The 18,830-nt window shown below is 36.2% G+C and overlaps 1 protein-coding gene across 1 annotated transcript in view; it reads left to right on the top strand.

Moving 5' to 3' along the window:
• The window catches only part of DGKB (diacylglycerol kinase beta), a gene marked incomplete at its 3' end in the record, with an annotated part of 571,138 nt that overhangs the window by 69,726 nt on the left and 482,582 nt on the right, over positions 1-18,830 (top strand). Inside the window, exon 2 of the mRNA XM_008059499.2 lies at positions 5,047-5,303. Coding sequence (XP_008057690.1) covers positions 5,234-5,303 — 70 coding nt within the window. The remainder of the gene's footprint in view (positions 1-5,046; positions 5,304-18,830) is intronic.

Here is an 18,830-nt window from a genome sequence, read left to right as displayed (position 1 = left end):
TAGCTTCAGAATTTATTTATTTTTTAAAAATTGTGCTATGCTTAATATGGTCTCTAAGAATCTCTAAGATCTAGCTTTTTTCAATTTTTCCAACCTAATCTTGTGACCTATACTTCTTGTTCATGAGGATCCAGTCATAATTGACTTCGTTAAAGATCTAATATTTGCAAATTGTTTTCTTCACTTTCCATATTCACTCAGAATGTTTTTGTTCTTGCTCAAGTTTACAGTTGTTAATCAACTTTTATCATTTCGTTTGAATAAATCTTCCTCTGTGGACTGCACTCTGAATCTCCCAAACTAAATCAGGACTTCCAGTTGTATTTTATTGCAGAATTATCCTGCTTTTTCAAAAATATAACTTTTAAAATATAGCTTATCACAGTTTACAATTATGTATCTGTGTAGCTGGTTTGTTTAATGTAGCCCTTTCCCCTAGACCAGATCTAGGAGCTCAGATACCATGTCTGTTTAGCGTAACACTACATCCCCAGCATCAGGCATGGTTTCTGGCATGCCATTCATTGGGTCTCAACTGTAGTCTTCTTCTTGTGGTTAAATGAGCAAATCAGACCAGAAGCAGTTACTCATGCCTGCACTTTCAGCACTTTGGGAGGTCAAGACAGGAGGATAGCTTGAGCCCAGGACTTCGAGACCAGCCTGAGCAACACAGTGAGATCTTGTCTCTACAAAAAAAAAAATAGCCATGCATGATGGCACATGCCTGTAGTCCTAGCCACTCAGGAGGTTGAGGTGAAAGGATCCTTGAGCCCAGGAGGTAGAGGCTGTAGTGAGCCATGCTCATGCCACTGCACTCCAGTTGGGGCAACAAGAACGAAGTGTTATAAATCAACTGGTAGAATTAATATTCCATTTAATTTCATCCTACTTTCCCTTCAGCAATTCTATAGTTGTTGTTTTGGCTCTGTATTCTTTTTCATTACTAGAATTTTTTCCATTGGTTACCTTACAATTTGGGGTTTATGATCCTTGAGACCCAGTAAGTATTTTCAGACATTGTAATTCCATACATTTGTATGTATAACCCCTTAAGTATGCCTTAATATTTATCAACTTCTATTCCATGATCGAAGTCATGTCATGCTAACTTATGATGATTATCTTAAAATCTACACTTAATGCGACTAACAAATAATGTATCTAACCCATTAGATTCATTCATCTAGATATTGCCTAATGGCTTCATCACAAGGAGATTCATTCCTTCCCTAATTATGGAAATTATGTTTTAGCTCAGGTACCGTGGACCAAAGAGCCTTGCTCAACTCTTCCAACACAATTATTTCCTACCACCAACTAAGCAAAGTGGCACATCCACTGACTAGCTGAGCAAGCCAGAATTAGCCTGCTTTCCAAAAGCCAGCAAAGTGGATCCCTCCTGGCACTCATTTTATGTGCCTAAAGAAAGCCTTCTGCAGGGGGACAGGAAATCTGTGACTGCACTACAGGGAATCCCAACTGAATATTGTCACATTCTCTCTACCCATTTATGAAGAGGCAGAGACTATAAGAAAATGTTGCCATCATTCTCATTCCCTTCTGAAACACGAAGAATAGCCGTGCCTCTGTATTTAATATTATACAATGGACTTTTCTCTCTTCACAGACTTATGATATGTCAGTTCAACTAGTTAAAAATTTTGACTAGGAAAGAAAATTATCCATTTGCATGCTAACCTTGTTTTTATTATTTAGCTGCATGTCATCTCTCAAGATGAGGGTTAGAACTACCAGAATTATGAGAAAACAGGGACTTTCACTAGGAGAAGGGTGAAAAAGAGAGATTTTCTTCAAAGCATATTGGTGCTGAAATAAACTAATTCCAAGAGCCAAAGAAAATTTACTTTGAGTTCCTCAGGGGTGCCATGACTTAGTAAATACCACTTGTCAAAATGCAGAATAGGTTAGAGCAATTCAGAGAAGCTGTTCTTGATATAAAAAGTGAATTAGTTGATAAAACATTACATTCAAAATAAATAAAAGAGTAATAGAGGAATGATGTGTAAGAGTGTGCAATTTTAAATCAAATGACCAGGTGAGGTCTCACTGAGAGTTCAGCATTCACGTAAATATCTGAAGGATGTCAGTTTACCAATCATTTTAAATTTGAGTGACTTATACTTAAGTAAATGAGGGACTTTCATAAATTTCAGAGCAATTACCCATATGGAAAGCTGCAATCAATTTGTTAACTCATTGTGATTATTATAACTTATTAACTTGTTGGTAAGTTGTCAAACAGGGTTTCTGGAATCATCTTAGTTCATGACCATCCAAGCATACCAGAGATTTGGAAATTGTCAAGTTAAAAAAGAGAGTGCTCAGGGGGCCAGTTAAGATGCAATTGCAACAGTATAAGCGAAAGAGAGAAAACTAAATGAAGACATTAACATTTTTCCAAAATGTAAGAGTGATCAGGTTTCAGAACCTTTTTTCTTTTTTTGGTAGTCTTTTCATTGTGGCTTACTGCCCTTAGGATAATGTCCAAACCTCTTCATTTGGTATTGCAATCCATTCAAAAACTGCCTCTTGCTAATTTCTTATTTATGGGTGTGTCTCTGTTCCCATAAAATTGTATTTTGAAAAATAGGTGGTGGGTCAAATTTGTTCCACAGTCAGTTGTTTCTCTACTCCTACCAGTTTATGTGGCTCCACCATCCTTAGTACATAGTTTCCTTTCTTAAGTTGTTCTACTTGTATAAGAAACTTCTGGATTTGCAGCCAACATGTCAACATTTTATGTAGGATGGTGGAGAGGAAAAAAAAATACCAAAAGGGCACTTGCCAGTTGTTCCCTCTAACAGAATTTTCCTATATGCCTCGGGAATATAGTCATTTAGATGAATATATTGTCACTCATTGAAATTAGGGTCCTCTTACCAGTGAAGCAGGGAAGAATGGATACTTGTTGGGTTTTTGGCAGTCTCTACCACACCTACAGACTTTAACCACCTGATGTCAGTTTCCCTATTTATCCAAAAGGGGAACTATTAGTACCTACCTCACAGAGTTATTTTGTGAAGATGGACTGCTCTAACCCAGGAATGTGATTAGGAGAGTGCCCTGCATACTGTAAACTCTCAGTAAAGCCAACATGTTATGGGAATTAGCATTATTTTCATCCTTTGTGTGTTTTGATCTTTGCTCTATCTCCAATGCCTGGAAAACTGTCTAACACATGCAAGATTCAACAAACATCCGAATGAATAAATGAGCTGCCATAATGATCAGTTAAAATTTTTGGATTGTAGGCCATAGAAACTGATTCCAGCTGACTAAATCCTTGAGTTGAAAAATTATTTAAAACATTTGTAATTAAAAAATTATGATTGTATATGTGTGTGTGTGTGTGTATATATATATATATGGTACTGTGATATATCTTGGTATTTGTATACATTTATTCTTTGATGAAAGAATATCACAAGCTTCTGCAATTGACAAGATGGCAGGAGAGTCAGGCTAAGACAGGAACAGGTATTCAATTATGTCTGTAATGATGTAGGTACAGACAGCTGCTTTCACCCTGTCCCTGAGTCACTCCATTCAGCATTTAAAGCCCCAGGAGACAGAGTGTCATGAGCCAATGTGACTGAATCATCTGCCTCCCTCTTGTTAGGAGAGTTCAGAACATGCTGTTTTATAGTCCCACCAAAACTGCTTATAACTGGAGAGAGGCAGAGAGGATGAAATCAGTGTGAAGGATGAACTCAGCATGAGGAAACTGGGTAGAAGACACACAGAACTATCCATCCCACGTTCCCATTCCTTTTGTTTGCATTACTTCCACAAACTGACACTTGTCCTTAGGGGAGAAATGAGACCAACAATTTGGCCCCTGTGAACACATGAGTATCATCATTTCCTCCCACTAAATAGCAAAATACCACCTTGCAACGCTGAGTGCAGGGACCCTGAATACATGAGACCAAAAAAGAACAGATTTTAAAGACAAGGATGACAGGATTTGACAGCGAGGTTCTGGAGTTGGTACTGAAAAACAGTGAAGACATACTGAAGAATGGCAAGGCACTAGGACAGACAAGCCTGTTCATAGAAGTACTGTAGGCTTTACATAACATCTGGCTAGGGATACCATTTTGTAAACTAAGTGATTATTTCTAAAAACTTCATTTTCTGTAAAGATCATAGTGCCAGTCTGGTTGATTACTGAACAATTGATTATAGTCTCTGACAAAAATGTTGAAACCAGATGGTTTTTCACTTTGTTTGCCTTTGCAGATATTGCCAGTGAATGCAGGTCCATGACAACCTAGAGATTTATTTTAAAGCATGATTCATGATAGAATCATCTACTATCATGACACGGGTCTTTCAGACATTTAGGATTGCTTTAATCTGGCATTTTAAAATATTACAAAACTAAAACTTTTCTCTTTATTTAATTGTGAGAAAAATTTTTTATGACTTTCCAAAATTGATTTGCATGATTGCACATATATATTGTAGAAGACAATTCCAAGCAATTGTTGAAAGCCCATATTGCAAACCAGCAAATTGTATGTACAGGGATTTATAGAGCTTATTTTACCTTTCTTTAATGATTTGGGTCTAGATTTTATCTTACATATAAAATTTTTATATGACATATAAAATCTAGCCATGATTTTTTACAGAGAGAAAGGAAAAAGGTAAATTAAATCAAGCATCAAATCTAGATGATACTAAAGAACTGGTGGATTCAGACTGATAAGAATAATACTCTTGTCTGATCTTGGAAAGTGGAGTTTATAAAACTGAACACAAAAATTTGCTTTACTTTGTAGAATTTTCTTCACAGTTTGTACTCTTAATTATATCTATTTATATGATTTTTTATTAGGCAATAAGAATACAATGCCATTAAAATGAATGAACAATTAAAGATTGAATATTCCACAAAATAAAATAATTTTGAAATACATTATTTAGGAATTAAAAATCCTTGACATTTTACACCTTGACAATTTTTTTCTTCTGTGCAATAATGTTAATCTGCTGATCTTTTTGTTGTTCTTTTTGCAGTTCGTTAACACATTATTGAAACTACAAACATCCACAGCAGTTCATGTGGGCAGATTGCATATTTTGAAAGCTTGAAGTATTTTATCATGAAACATACCATGTGGAATCTTTGAAGCGTAGAGCTCTGCGCAACACCTGGATAAAGACCGCCCTCACCTGGTATGTGAGAGAGCTCCTCTCCACCACCATGACAAACCAGGAAAAGTGGGCCCACCTCAGCCCTTCAGAGTTTTCCCAACTTCAGAAATATGCTGAGTGTAAGTATTCATATTAATGTGTTAATCAAGGTATCACTTATTTAAAGAACAAATCATAGATACTATCATCATGCAGGTGTTTCTTTTCTGTTACAAGTAGGTCGACTTAAGTCTATCTTTTTTACATGAAAGAGGGGAAAAGGTAAATCAAGCATCAAATCTAGGATTAAACGGACTAAGATCTTAGATGTAAAACTAAGCTTGGAAAATATTCCAGCTATAGTAGAATTATAGCACAGGATGAGACAGACTGGCAAAATGGAGACTGGTAATACTGTCATAGACAAGGAGAAGGACAGACAGGAGCATAAAGATGGTGACGAGAAAGGAAAAGAAAGAGGGAAAAAGCAATGTTATACTTGACTCAGTGTGGCCTGGCTCATCCAGAACAGTAGGGAAAAAGTGAGGGGTGTGTGAGTGTGAATGTTTTCTGTTTATTAATCTGTCATTTCCAGAAGGACTGAGCGTAGGGACTCATGGATACATTGTGGAATTAGAATGAAGGTTTGTAAAAGAAAATGGTATCAGGATCCGGCCAACTTGTTTAGCGTGAGCATTAGTATAAATGATATGTGTGATTATTCTCTTCTGGTAGGTTAATTTAAATTATTGTTTCTTTACATATGTTCAGTGAGATTTTGTTTAAAAGAAATGTGATTTTACTATAGATTTTCAGTAATATGTCTATTTCACAGAATGACATTCAACTATAAATATGAACAACAGCTGCATCAAGCTATCACAGAAAGAATATAAAGCAACTACTAAATAAAAGGCACAAAAAGACTTGGGAAATGAGTAGAGCAAAAGTAATACATAGAGAATGTAAAGAAAATGGTGAAAGTGGAGGGAGTGATATGGTGAGTGGGAGAATAAAATGCAAGAAGCGGAAGAGGGGAAACAAGAAAACAAGAATTCATAATAGTGAAAGAGATAAAAATGGAAACATCTGGAGATTATGCAGAAAAATGCTGTGGCAAATAGGAGATGTGTATCAGGAATGAATTGAATAATATTATTAAAGAGAAGCAGAGAAAAAAATTAAACCCAGAATTGAGAATTGAAATATGAAAAAATAGAGGTGATGATAGTAGTGAATGCCAATGTTCACACATATATGGTCCTATAATAAGTCAGGAACACTAATAAAGACTTCATGTATATTATCTAAAAAAAAAATTTTGAAAATATTATTATCTGGTGGCTGAGTGGGAGTGGTGAGAATGCTGGGTATTTGTATGGAAATTCCAAATCTATAAATTACGTGTGCATTTTCTTAGTCAGTAATAATAAAATTATATTTACCATCTTGTTGGGGAGGGTCTGAAATTTTTTATATCAAAATATGGTTTCCATAGACAAAACTATTTAGGCCCACTGCATGCACAATTTATTCATTGATGATATTAAGAAAATTTAGTCCCCAAATTGCCAAATTCTTATGCTCTGTACTTTCTAAATTGATTCAAAATGATTTGTCTACGCAAGTTCTTTGCTGTTCTGGTATATTCAATCATTCAGTAAATCTTTCTGAGCATCTTATATAGGGAGGGTATTTTGTTTGGTGCTGCAGCAAATGCAAAATATGAAGAGATATGGGCCCTTCCTTGAAACAATTTACAGTTTAATGAAGGTTAGAAACTATTGGATGAATAATTATCTATCTAGAGAGAATATTGTAAGTGCCCCAAGCAAAACTGGAGTTTATTTCGGATTTTAGTATTCACTTGGAGATAGGAAAAGAAAGGGAAGTGTTCATAGAAGAAGTAGGATTTGTAGTTAATCTTGAAAAATAGTTTAAAGGTCAATGACAAAGAAAATGGTATGGATGAAGAGGAAAATTAGCATTTATTTGAGGAAGGGAGGTGAGCCACATTTAGCTATCACAAATTAAGGGAGTAGGTGGAGTTAAGGCAGTAAACATGAAATGAGATCAAAATAGACAACACTTACCTTGAGTCAAGCAGTGAAGTGTCATCAGGCCAGTATGGCCAGTTAGCAGGCTATTGGAATAGACTACATAATGTGGATTGTGAAAGATGACTAGAAAAGTGGGGATTTAGATATTGTAACATTAAAACTAACTTATTAGAATTGGCAGAGACACACACAATAATAGAGAGAGAGAATGAGAGAAAGATTTAAGTTATTTTGAATTGGGCTTGATTATTAAAATATATTTTAAAGTGTCTGGGTACTTTTAAGAAACATTCCTGCTAGTATTACAGAAAACATTGATATAAAATAGGTAAATTATTGCTATCATAGCAAAAATATTATTTATAATTACTGTTGCTCAGATGTGGAAATTTCTGGTAATCATAAAGTTATTTCTACTAAAATGTTAAATGTATTATAGGCTGCTACAAATATTTCAATGGCTAAGGAATATAGGGGTACAATTAATTATACCATAAGAATGCTTGAATTTGTAATCAATTTGTGGAAATGCCTAAAACAAGTAGAAATAAAAATGATCATAAATGTAAAAATTATAGCATATTGAGACAAAGATTAATGCATGTTCAATAAGTCGGTAGTATGAAGTGACATAGTGAGTGTAAGAACATTATTAAAATGGATTTTATGAGAAGACAAATGAACAGATTAACTGTGAATTAAAAAAAAATAGTGCCAATTCCAGGATTATCACACTTGCTGTTCTTTTTCAAATAACCAAGACAACATGAAAAGTACTCACTACTCCAAGGATTTTCCGGTATAATTAGGAAGCAAAGACTATCCCTATTAGAATGCATTCTTGTGGAATAAATTACTGTTGCCAAAATATAACTGGAAACAAATTTATCATCCTGAAGATTATAAAAGTAGTACATTTCCCATGCTGTTCAGTACATGCTCAGTTTATCAGAAGCATTTAACGATTAGAGTTTGCACATTGCATGCAATATTGGCAAAGTGACATTCATCCATACTCTATTAGAAAAGTAGTATGCTAAAGTCCTTTTCTTGATTTTGTTTTGTGTCTTTTGAAAATAAATTGTTGACTGGCTTGGAGGCTCAGGCCTGTAATTCGAGCATTTGGGAGGCCAAGTTTGGAGGAGCACTCAGGGCTAGGAGTTCTAGACCAACCTGAGCTGAGCAACACAGTGAGACCCCATCTGTGCAAAAAATAAAAAGTATTTATATGTATTAAATAGTACATTTTTAAAAATCAAGTTATTGATATAAAGTTAAATTTGCAACATACAAAGATTATACAAGGTAAATGTCAAACAAGTGGGGTGTTTTTGTTGTTTTTGTTTTCGCTTTTCTGGAATGGGATGTGCCTGTGGAACCGTTGGGCAAGATAAATGAGATAATAGACCTCTACCCCAGCAAAGCCAAATCATTCAGTGCTGGAATCAGAGAATACCATAAAGGTCATTTCCTCAAGTCACTCATCTGATTTTGGATTCTTTCCATAATCACCACAATATACCCTGTAACTATGATTGTTCTCCTAGCTGCAAGGCTTTTCTCAAGATTAATTGAAGGTAAATAGGGTGATTCTTGACACAACATTCCTGACTAGGCAGTTAGCACACCACACAGCTTGTGTGTTCAAATCCTGGTCTCATTATACTTCAGATATCTGACTTTGGGATACTTCCTTAAGCTATCTGTGTCTTATTTTTTGTACTTGTCAAATACAGGAAAAAATACATCCAGTGTTGTATTAAATGGAATGAATTAATCTATGTGAAGCAATGAGAGCAGTGCCTGGCAAATTGTTAGTGGTATGACTGTTTATAATTATCATCTTGATAGAAAGGGAGTGAGTGTGTTCTGTTAGCTGTTTGGACATATTGTTGATGATCAAATAGAAAAAAAGCCACATTTTGGAGCATGAAGAGTCGATGTCTGTTTTTCTGCCACAAAACTAGCTTCTCCTCACAAGGTAGAAGCTTCTGGTGCTGTTGGCAGCCTCAGTTCTGTGTTGTCCCCACAAATGCTGAAGGCAGCTGATGTAAAGCTTGCTGTGGCTGCCTACAGCATGCTGTGACCGTGCTGCTGTTTAGGGTTTCAGACTGAGTCACTCCATGGGAAGCATTTCCATTGATATGTAGGAGGGGAATATAATTTTCCTCTCCACTCTTTATATAAAGCCATCCAAACTGTTGTTATAAGACAGAAGCTCTCAGTCCTGCCGTGTTGAGAATTGAGCTTACCACCTTATCGGTGTGTCAGTGCTTCCTGTCCGGTTCCAATGGTACTGCAAAGGGTTAAGAAACTCCAAGTCTTTTCATGGATAACAATATTTTCGATGTAAAGATCTACATGATATTTTCAAGTGATTCATTATCTGCCCACATATTGTCACTAAGGATTAGCTTTTTATTTGCTACATATAAAGTGTGTTATATAGCATGTAAATTATTTTTGAAAAAGACTGTGTTATTATGGTGGGAACATTTCCAAACTTTTATATATTTCATACTGTTTATAGCAGCTGGCATTGTAAAGAGTTGCAAAATTGTGGTAAATTTGTTCCTTTCAAGAAGGACCAATGTGCCCAATGTTCGGACCTAACGTGTAATCCCTTCCATTGGAGAGAGGCATGTGGCGTGGCTTAGTGGAAAGAGCCTTGGCTTTGCAGCCAAACTAGTATTTGACATTGTAGAATCCCAGCTCTGTCCTCTGCTTATTAGCGGTATGTCATTTAGAATGTTACATAAACTAACTGAACTTCAGCTTTCTCACCTGAAAAAGCAGAATCCCACCTCAAAACATTGTGGGATTTAAGGAAACAACAACCAGCATCATAATAAATAATGGCTTTGTAGTGCCCTATTATATATGATATACAAGCATTCATTCATTGAATCCTCATAGTAAGTCTCAGAGGAAGACAAATTATTGTTCTTTCAGATTAACTGGACCAGAATTGTGACACAATAAGTGATAACAAAGGTCAAAACAGTAATAATGTGTTTCTTATGAAGCTTGATATATTAATAGCTAGGTTATTTGTCATGATTGCAAAATAGAGAAAGTTAGAATCCAGGATTCAGATCCTGATATCTCCCTCAGCCACGGTCTTCTTTTAAAGGGTTTGTGCATACAAGCACAGTTTGTAATTCTGTAATCAGCACAGCTACTGACTGTGGCTTTGGCCTCCGAGGTGTTTTTCTGGTCTCTCTCCCTGGTGTGTTGGGCTGAGCAGAGCAGTGTGTGACTCACAGTGATGCTCTGCTTAAAGTTAAAGGGGGGCTTGAGCATTCTACCCACACTCACTCCTCTGCCCCCCTGGAACCTCTCTACCTCTTTACTAAACATGGGAGGGAAAAAAGAGATGATAAGAAAATTATTAAGCAAATGTAATACAAATAATGTGAAGTTGTTTTCCCATTTTAGAGCTTTACTCCTCTCCTTAAGAAACTGCCCTCTAAGCGTGTTGATCTAATTGGGTCTTATATATTGTGCTATATTCTGTGCTTGATCCAATCAAGATGGGATAAGGAAAAGGAAGGGAGAGAGACCTGACTTCTCCCAGGTGTGTATTCAGTTCATTGTTAGGCAAATTTTGATCACATGCTAGCTCTCTTTCCACTTTATCATGCTGAGATTAGCTTTTACTTCCGTCCTGTATTAGACTGGCTCTATTTTGGGAGGCAAAAGTCACTTATTGATAATTACTCTCTTTGTACAAGACAAAAGAAAAAATGGCACAGGGCCATTTAGCAGTGTCTGATACATAATTTGGTGTCAGATAAAACCGGGTTTGAGGTCTGGTGTTGTGATGTACACTTCCATTTCCTCAAAGGATTGCTTTGGTGATTAAATGTGAAATGTGCCTAAAGTGCTAAGGATTCCATGTGTTAGGTTATGATTGGGATCGTGATAGTGTTGGCTGAGGCAGTTGGATATTAAATGTGAACTTTTTTTAAGCCTTTTCAATTTCATTACTTATCTGAAATGTATTGACTTACCTGAAATGTCTTGACTTTGCCCTGACAGTTGGTCTGAAATTTGAATATACAGCTCTATTTTAGATAACGTGTGTCTCTCATTTCTGATTCTGTTCCTTCTGATTCACATTGGTTAACTCAGCAGCTCCTGGTTCAGGTCCAGATTATATTTCTAGAATGTATGTTGGCTGCATAATCTCACTTGCCTCATCTCTGGCTTTGGTTCCTATTTGTTGTACTGCTTCAGACTAAATTTCCTGTTGGTGGCTTCTCTGTGTCCATATGCTTAAATCTTTCAATACCTAAATCTTTCAATAGTTCAAGAAAGTAATAGCTATGAATGCCTAAACTCTCATTATTTTAGTATCCTAAAGACATGCAACTTTTGATGAATTTTAGACTTCTATTTCTTTACATTTTTCAGACTTAATAAAAAATCAGTTTTATTTCGATTTATGGTCAGTACCGAAGTGAGGACTTCTATGGAATATTGTTCAAGTGAGCTAAATTATGCCATGACTGAAAAATTCACAAAATCTCAGTGGTTTAACATGACAGAAGTTTATTTTTGGCTTATATTACATTTCCAATCTGAGTCAGCAAATGGTTTAATCTCACATTATCTTCAATCAAGTCCCAGTCAGATGGCACAGCCATCAACTTTAAAAATTGGCAGTTTCTGTGGCAGAGAGAGAGAGAGAGAGGAGAGGAGAGGAGAGAGAGAGAACGAGAGAGCAAGTGCAAACACAAGAGAGCAAGAGAGACAGAGAGACAGAGACAGAAAGAGACAGAGAGACAGACACACAGAGAGAGAGAGGAGAGGAGAGGAGAGGTAGAGAAGTGGAGAGGAGAGGAGAGGAGAGGAGGAGAGGAGAGGAGAGGAGAGGAGAGAGAGAGCAAGAGAGCGAGAGAGTGAGCGCAAACACAAGAGAGATCGAGAGAAGAGAGACAGAGAGACAGACACATACACACACACAGAGGGAGAGAGAGAGAGAGAGAGAGAGAGAGAGAGCGCTTGTGAATTGGGTTCTGGCTCTGAGACCTACTCCCTGGTAGCATATAATTAAGATATATAAGATACTAAGCAACTCAAAATGACCATATTTAAATTTAAAGGAGTGTCATTTCTTCCATCTGCCCAAGAGCCAAGGGAGAGCTGAAATATTTGGTGAAAGCTGCTTATTGGCTAGTATCACAGGAGTATCATTTGCTGGTATCATTTACTTTGGGACATTAGGCAAGTCATCACAATTTCTTTAAACATCCATTGTGCCATCTATAAAATGATGATAGTAATTTGCACCTATCAATAATAATTTGTTTTTATTATTACTATTATTATAACAAAAATTATCATTATGGCTTATATATCTTTTTAAGTGAGAAAGCAGTATTCATTGAGAGGAAAGTAAAGCTCCCACAGTGCGAGGGAACCCAAGGGGGTTGTCCTCCAGCTTATATATCCTAATTATTTACTTTATCCTTTGCTCAGTTATAGTTTAAAACTTGTGATTCACTAGAAATTTCCTTAGTCGCCATCTTCCACATTATTGCAGGAAATGCCATAACAAATAAGCAAATACATACATATATACATATGAACACAAGCTAGAAAACTTAATTTTAAGTTTGTCTTTTATTCAGCAAACAATATTGAGTATCTTTTATACATAGGCATTTGCTTGGCTGTGGATAATGCATAAATGAGTAGTGTTATGTTTTCAGTTAAAGAGCTTACAGCCTGTTTAGAAAGACAAATATGGTAGCGGCAAATGACAGCAAAACAATGAAATGCATTCTCTTAATGTTATATATTCAAGATTCTTGGCAAACTTTTAACTCTGCTTCATGTGGCTAGAAGTTGAGAGAGACAAGGGATTTTAATTTAAATTGTAAGTACTGAGGAGAGGTGAAAGAAAAAGGCAAAATCCAGGCAGTTATTGGAGAATGTGCAGAGGCATAAAAGAATAATATGCATTAGGGAAAAACTTGAAGTATTGGTGTGTAGGCAAATTTGGGCATGCGTGTGTGTACATGTACATGAGTATGAGCACTGAAGTTTAGGCTGAAGAATCATCAGTAGTCACAAAAAGTCAGTCTATTAATGCCATTAATAAAGGATTGACTTTTGGAGATAGTAAAATTAAAAGATTTGAATTTCAGAAAGAAGTAGATATATAACATCTTTAATGAAAAGAAGGCAAAACACTAATTAGAAGGATATTTTAGTAGGAAAGCCTACCGAATATGCAAGGTTAGGTAAAGGTTAAGTAATTGTTAATAGAGAGACTATCTGGAGGCAGACACTGAAGTCATCAATTGGATATGGGGACTAAGGAGAAAGAATGCGGTATTTCAGCTTGGAGAACGAAGTCAATGTGGGTTTACCCAGTCCATGAAATGAGTACTCAAAAAAGAACAGGTTTAGAGGAAAAGTATATTGATCAGATTTTGAACAACATGAATCCTCAGGTTCCACAGGGTATCAGATTGAGATGTCAGTTAGGTACTTTGAAATACAGATCTCAAGCTCAGGAAAGTGATCAGAGCCAGAAATGTACAATTAGTGTGCCTTCAAATTGTGAGCGGTTATCAAATTGTGGGGCATAGAACAGCTGGCCCTGTGGAAGTAGATGGAGTAAGGAGAGTAGATGGAATGCCAGAGAATTATAGCAGAGTTAGAAGATGATCTATCCATGAAAACAACTGAGAAATACTAACCAGAAAGAGAAGAGAAAAGAAGGAGGAAGGGAAAGTATTCCACAATCTAAAGAAGAAATGTTTTTTTAGGTGAGATTGAACATAAGGGAACCAGAGTCTTCATCATTTAGAACGTCATTGGTGACTTTAATATGGATTTTTTTTTAGTACAGTAGGTGTAGTGGAATGAATGGAAAATAAGAGAGGCAGAAAAATTAATATAAGCTACTCGTTATAGAATCATAACCATGAAAAGGAAGAGGCAGGAGTGTTGCTAAATTGAATAGGCTAAGTAGAGGAAGCTTGTTCTTCCTCACAGAAGAGAAAAACATGTTTCTAGGGGACACATAGGACAAAGCAGAAACAGAAGATTCATAATATCAAGGACATATAATTTGTGACAAAATATTATAATCCTATGGTCAAATCTTGATTTTGTTTTGATTTTATTCAATTTACTTAAGTGTGCCTCACTGTTTATTTTATTAACATACTATAGTTTGGGCCTTCAGCAAGTTACATAACCTTTCTAAACTTTAATTTTGTCAATTGTGTCATTAAGAAAATACTAAAGACCATTTTACAAGATTGTTAAAAGACTCAAGTAAAATAATGTGTGTGGGAATGCTTTGTAAACTACAAATCACCCCATGTAAGTTAATTATCATTTTTACTGTTATCATTAGTATATACTGAACTATCTTTCTACTATCTTTTCATTTTTTGTAGTTCAATATCTCTGCTTCTCCCAAATACATTATTTACTGAACTCTGCAATTTGCTTTTATAGAACTATGTGAGAAATATCCTTCTTCTCATATTGGCCTAATTATTCTTTTTTAGCTCTTAGCATATGGTTTATCTTCAAACCCCACATTCTCTTTTAAATCCCTTCCCTAGGTATCATTAAGAGCAAGGATTATTTTTTTTTTATTTTAAAGATGTGGGATACAATTAAGGGTTAGGCATATAAATGTTCATTATGCAGGTACCCTTGTTGATAAGGTGTGCATTTTCTCTCAACCGCCAATCCCACCCGCCCTCCCCTGGCAGTTTCCCACTACTACCAATCGCTTTCTTATAGTATTATGATAATTATTTAAAGTCTGCTTATGAGTGAGAGCATATGGTACTCTGTTCTTTGTCTCTGTGATAGATCACTGAGTATGACACTCTAAATCCATCCAAGTTGCTGCGAAGTCCATATGTTTGTCCTTCTTTATGGCTGCATAATATTCCATTGGGTATATATACCACATTTTTTTAATCCAGTCCAGCTTTGATCTCACATTCAAAAATGTTTTTTATAGGAAAGAATATTGCCAAGATGTCGGAGGATCTGAGATTTTGCCCTACTTAGTGTAATAAGTTTGCCTGCTACAGATCCATTGGTGCTAGAAAAAGGCATGAAGCTTCTGGTTCAGAGACAGAGAACTTTATTAATCATGTCACAGGAAGCAGCATGTACATCATGTTTGCTTTGACTTCCCTACTTTAGTTTCTGTAGGGATACATGAACAGGGCCAGGTCACATCTGCACAAGCAGTGAGTTATGTCACAGGAGAGAAACCCCAAGTTTGGGGAACCTGACTCTTTTATAATGAACAGTAAACACCCCTGCTCTTTGCTCAAGAAGGAGTTATAATCTCTGTTTGTTATGGTTGTTCACTACAAAAACAACCTTGGAATGACAACCTGGAACCAAGGAAGTAGGAGTCTCCATTTACAAGACCTACAGAAACATTGAGAATTATCTTCCAATAAATGTAAGCTGACAGTTGCCATGAACATCATAATCAGTATCCAGAAGGTGATGAAAATACATATTTTTCCCATCTGGTTGTCTTTCAATCTATGTGACATTGTCCTCAAACTTGTACCTGCAAGTTTGTACTCTTTGTCTTGTTCTCTGATCTTTTTTCTTTCCCTTTGCTCTACTACTAGGTTCTCAGATCCATCCTATGTGTGCCCTACTTTTTCAAAGAAAGAGGCTTACCCAGTTCTATATTCATCGAGAAAGGATGAAGGGAAATATATCTAATTTCTGGGTTTTCAAAACCAAGCCACGAAAAATAGGTTTAATTCTTCTATTTTATTTCCAAAAAACACTTTCTTAAAACAGATACACACACACACACACACACACACACACACACACACACAGAGAGAGAGAGAGAGAGAGCTTTTTTTCCCCCACAAGTATTCTATTAACCTAACTTATTTTTCAATGCTTTTGTTATAAAATGAACACAGAAAGGAAGAATTTTGGAAAAGGGGACAAGCAGTTCAAATCCAGTCACAGTTTCCCCTTTTGCAAAATGCTTTGCAAACCTTTGAAAGTACGTAAGTGTCCAGCATGCCATTGACTTCCCACCCAGTGTCATAAGTGTCTTTAGAGCAGAAGACATTACTATTTGAACAGCAGGTGCAGCCGCTAAATGACAAATGACTTCTAGAACATTTTTTTATCTTAGTTCTTACTGGATTAAGATAATTCATTGTCCCTTGACATCTACCTCAAAACTGAGGTTAATGGAAAACCAAAGCTCTTGGGTAGAACATCAAGAAAAGAGTAAAATGCTATGTTGTGGAAAGAAGTCCTCCAAAGCTCTGTTAAATATTTGTGGTTTATATTTCCCCTATGGATATTAGGGAATAGTCATGATATTTTTAAAAAATTCTGCCTAATGAAATTCTTCCTCTAGATTTAGACTTATAAAAACTCTGTGTTGGTTTAGAAGGAATTCAAGGAGGAAACTTGTTAATGAAAATACACCCACAGCATTCATGGAACAGAAGATACATTCTGATTTTTTGTGGGATATGATTTGGCATGACTACTAAAATAGTCTATCACCAATATTGGATCAGCTAGTTCTAATGGAAAAAAAAAAAACTGATGCATACAATTTTTAAAAAATGTACTGGTTAGACTCATTCTAAATAAACCTACTGATAAGGGCACAATTTTTTTTTTCCCACTCTCATCCTAATGCTCACTTTGCAGGTATGTGAATTAAGGAAAAAATTCTTCAACATCTGGACTTTCTTGAAACAAAAAACTACCCAGTGATCTCTAGGGCCTTCTCCCTTCCTAGGTGTCAAATGATCTCCAGCGTCATTTCTCTTTCTTGGTTTCAAAGATATGGGACATTGTTCTCAGCATCTCTGGGAAGTATTTCTGCAGTAGCAATAACTGCTACCACAGGCCACTTATGAGACACTACTGTATGGCACTCCTCAATTAATGATAATTTTTGCCATTTCCAGAGCAGCTTGCTAGTGGAGACCATTATTTTGCTGTCTTGTGCAGAGTCAGCTATTATTCATGGATTCATCTCATGAGAGCAAAATATGGCTCACTGGGTCTATTTTAGAGTATTCAGAGTAGTACATTTTTAAGGTTGCCAAATGTTTACATGCTATTTACTATCACTCGAGCATATCTTGGATGGCAAATGTAATATAATATCTACTACTTATAAAGAACTTATTATGAGGGCATTATAGGTCTTGCTATTCTAAGTGTCTATGCTTTAACTATATTAACATATTTAATCTTCATAGCAACTCAACCAGGTCAGTACTTATTATTATTATTGCCATTTTACAGATAAGGAGATTGAATCCGGAGAAGGCTGATAACTTGCCTAAGGTCATAGAGATCTCAAATTATAGAGGCATGGTTCAAATCAGGTGGGCTGTTACCAAAATCCATACACTTAATCACTCTGCCATACCGGTTCTTGATATGTTATCCCTTGGGTGATCATTATCGTAAAGCAAACCAGAAACCAGCAAAACTGCTCTCTGACTGAAATAAGAATAGAATGAAAATGAATAAAAGCACTGGGAAACTCCATTCTGCCATGGATTCAAAGTATTCATGCAAGATACAAATGTTTGATATGACTAAGAAGACAAAATAGAAAGTATGGTGTTTTCTGGAAGTTACTGGGTCAAAAAAGTGGTTTCAGGACATCCTTTAAGGTGGCTTTGAGATAGTTCTGACGGGCAGGGCGTTTGGAGTCCCTTTGCAAGCAGTGAGAGTCTCATGAAATAATTAGAGGTTATGGGCAGAAGCGTCCATGAAAAGATGTATTTCTCCCAGGCAGAATTCATTTCCAGGCTTTAGTGGGAAGTGAGATGATGAGGTCAGCCAAGTTATTTGAGTAAGCACTTAAAGGCTTATCTCACTTGCACTGCAAGCTTAACACTGCTCTGTGTGCACAGCCCTGAGCAATGTAGGCAAAATCAAATAGGTTGCCTCAGGCGGTGGCAGCAAGGAGAGATACTGAAGGTGTAATCCAATAAGTGGGCAGAGAGAACTTTGGAGAGCTAATGTAATTGACAAAAATGACATGACTTAGTAAGAAAGCCCAAAGTGCCACTGTATTTGTGTTCCTTCATTCCTCATACTAATGGTACATTATTTATTGAAATAATGTAGAGACAAGAGCTCAGTTATGGTTTGTTTGGAGCAGAGAGTTAATGTTAAGAAAAGGAGAAAATGTCTGGATAATGTATTTAAATTGTGAACCTTTTAACATGTAGTTTGGGAGAGTGTCGGCATCGCCCTGTCTGCCAGTAGCCAACTGAATAGCTGAGTCCACCTAAAACACAATCCTGCTCTGGAGAGCAGTTTCTAATTTCTAGCAATTAATTGGATGCCAGGCACTTCACACCATTCAGGGACATACTGAGTAACAGTGTTGACAAATAAGTGCTTTCTATATCTCTGCTTACCTGATATATGTGGTATACGTGTGTGTGTGTGTGTGTGTGTGTGTGTGTAAATATAATATATATATTTTATACATATAGTTTTCTTAGTTTGGCTTTATTTTTTTATTATTATTTTTTTTTTTGAGTTGGAGTCTCACTCTGTGGCCCAGACTGGAGTGCAGTGGCCGCT

The sequence above is a fragment of the Carlito syrichta genome, unplaced genomic scaffold, assembly GCF_000164805.1.
Source record: "Carlito syrichta isolate Samal-C Ts95f unplaced genomic scaffold, Tarsius_syrichta-2.0.1 Scaffold304199, whole genome shotgun sequence".
Taxonomy (NCBI): domain Eukaryota; kingdom Metazoa; phylum Chordata; class Mammalia; order Primates; family Tarsiidae; genus Carlito; species Carlito syrichta.
This window is presented reverse-complemented; position numbering and strand designations above follow the sequence as displayed.